The 2,790-nt window shown below is 40.7% G+C and overlaps 1 protein-coding gene across 1 annotated transcript in view; it reads left to right on the top strand.

Annotated features, from left to right (window-relative positions):
• LOC109856763 (apoptosis-resistant E3 ubiquitin protein ligase 1) overlaps positions 1-2,790 on the top strand; it is an 87,334-nt gene that overhangs the window by 82,493 nt on the left and 2,051 nt on the right. The window contains exons 7-10 of the mRNA XM_020432394.1: positions 719-1,049; positions 1,131-1,397; positions 1,498-1,573; positions 1,667-1,956. Of these exons, the coding sequence (XP_020287983.1) occupies positions 719-1,049; positions 1,131-1,397; positions 1,498-1,573; positions 1,667-1,956 (964 nt within the window). The remainder of the gene's footprint in view (positions 1-718; positions 1,050-1,130; positions 1,398-1,497; positions 1,574-1,666; positions 1,957-2,790) is intronic.

A 2,790-nucleotide genomic window follows, 5' to 3' on the forward strand; every position in this document is an offset into this window, starting at 1 on the left:
GATTGGCCTGATTTACTCAATAATTACTCCTTTATTATAAAAAATAGAAAAAAATGGTTCAGGACTTTTCGACTCAGTTTTACTCCTTCTANCTGCCTACGAGAGATTGTACGGCAATTCTGGGACACCCTGTATATATATAAATGTAACGAATTCTACTTGTAAATTTTTACAAGTATTTTTTGAATTGAAATATCAATTCTTAAAATCGTACGGGATGCCGGATTTGCATCTCACATATGAAAAACCCCGGATACCCCCCCTAACTAATTGTTAAAATATTGCGAAAAAAAAAAAACTCCCCGGCCAGGAGTCGAACCTGGGAATCCCCGGCTTTCCGTGCCATCGCCTTCCCTGTTAGGCCACCTGGAGGCACTTGGAGTTAAGGCCATTCTACAATGAGATTGAAAATGTCCCGTCGCCAGTTGCAACTACTAGGGAAAAAGTATTAGTTTACATGCCGCGGTTGCCAGTTGCTGTTGACATTGAAGTTAAAAGTTAACCAACTCTCTTTTAGCAACGACAAAGCGCAACCAGAAATAATACTTTTCTTTTCGCAATTGCTACCTTTCGCAATTGGCAACGGGACATTTTCGACTCATTGTAGAATGACCCTTAGTCTCGCAATACTCATACATATATCGAAGATGGTCTGATAATGTTGTTAACGCTAATTGCCCATCCTGCGAATATCGGCTCGTATCGGCCTTATTTGATTTCTGTTCAACAATTTCACGAGTGTTAAGTCTTTTTTTATAGATACTTATCGCCTCTGTCTGTTTCTATGTAAAATGCGATCATATCACATCTCGCGTCTCTTCTCTCTCTCGCTGTTAGGTTCCGTCGCGAGAATGGTGTGCAATAACGTAGCGTCTAAAGACCCCGATATCTGTTACGTCGCCAAGCTGCTGGGCATGCAGGGAGAGAGGTTTACCAAACCGAAGAAGGTCTTCTGCTTTATCTCGCCCAAGCAACTTACGATCAAGGAGTATTTGTTGAAATTCATTCCCAAAAGACTCGTGACGTTCAGACTGTGTCCCTCGACCAAGGTAGTGCGCAACGTCGAATAACAAAATTTTCACGCACAGTGAAACACTCGTGTGTATAATTTTCAATTGTTGTTGTTACAGTTTCATTTTGAGAGTTCGACCAATCAGCACGAGGGTTATTATCCGTTCTCGATAGACGACGGATGTCAGCCGCCCGTTGAATTGATATCCCTGTATCGCGACATAATAGCCGCGACGTTCACGTTGTTTCTGTTGAAGAACATAGGCGGCAGCGAGACCTTCGCCGACAAACAAGACTTTTTCTATCACGAGGTCCGTAAGCATCATCAGAAGCATTATCACGAGAAACTGTCGATAAAGGTGCAACGTGACAAACTTTTGGAGTCGGTAATTACAAGAAAAACACGTTTATAAATCAAGGCGCAAAACGCCGTGTAAAATTTTACACTAATTTTGTATTTTTTTGTTTTTTTTTTTCTATCGCAAGTCTATGAAAGCAACCAAAGGATTTTCCGTGAGCGATTGGTGTCGAAATTTCGAAATTACTTTTCAAGGCGAGCAGGGTACGTTTTAATTTTGTATATATTCTAGAAAATATTTCTGTCGCAAAAAAAAAAAAGAAAAATTTTCTTGCAACAAAATCTGTTTGCTTTCAGGCATCGATTGGGGCGGCGTGAGACGCGAGTGGTTCGAATTGGTTTGCGCCGCGCTGTTCGATCCGGGAAACGGTTTGTTCGCGTCCTTCGGCGAGTCGCAACAAGCACTGGTTCATCCGAATCCCAAACGGCCTCCGCATCTGAAATTGAAACATTACGAGTTTGCCGGACGTATCGTCGGCAAGTGTCTTTACGAGTCGGCGCTCGGCGGGTCCTATCGTCAGTTGGTTCGCGCGCGATTCACCAGGTCGTTCCTCGCGCAAATTATAGGACTGAGAGTACATTATAAGGTAACGCGATCTTGTATACAATCTTCTCTCTTCTTTTTTCTAAAAAAAAAAAAGTTAACAAAACCGACCAGTCAACACATGTCATCTATTTTAATAATATCTGAATATAAGGACGTTAAGAACCGTTCGCAGGATGTTGTGCGTGAATGTGTAAAACTGAGTCGAAAAGTGCTGAACCATTTTTTTCTATTATTTATAATAAAGGAGTAATTATTGAGTCAAATCAGGCCAATCAGCGCAGACCTTTAGCCAGACGCACGTCAGTGAGCGCTCACACACACCAGGCGCGCGGCTCACTGACGTGCGTCTGGCTAAAGGTCTGCGCTGATTGGCCTGATTTGACTCAATAATTACTCCTTTATTATAAATAATAGAAAAAAATGGTTCAGGACTTTTCGACTCAGTTTTACTCCTTCTACCTGCCTGCGAGAGATTGTACGGCAATTCTGGGACACCCTGTATATGTGCGTGTATGCACATATATAAACGAATTCACGTTTTCACGTGTTTTTTGAATTGAAATTTCAATTCATAAAATCATACAGGATGTTACACTTGCATCTCATGTATGAAGGAACCCATATACCCCCCGAACTAATTTTAAAATATTGCGAAAAAAATTCCTCAGCCACTCCTTATATTCAGATATTATTAGTTTAAGGACGTTCTCCGAATTATTGATTTTCCCAGGATTTTCTCTAAATTTGCGATATACATAGTTTGTGATCTTATTTATACATAGCCTTTTTGGATAATAAGGGTAGCAATGTTAAATTCCAAAATATAGAAGATTTAAGTTTCAATTTTTAACATGGATTTCCTATGCCGAGCCTT

Source organism: Pseudomyrmex gracilis, unplaced genomic scaffold (assembly GCF_002006095.1).
Source record: "Pseudomyrmex gracilis isolate BER0280 unplaced genomic scaffold, ASM200609v1 scaffold_133, whole genome shotgun sequence".
Taxonomy (NCBI): Eukaryota; Metazoa; Arthropoda; class Insecta; order Hymenoptera; family Formicidae; genus Pseudomyrmex; species Pseudomyrmex gracilis.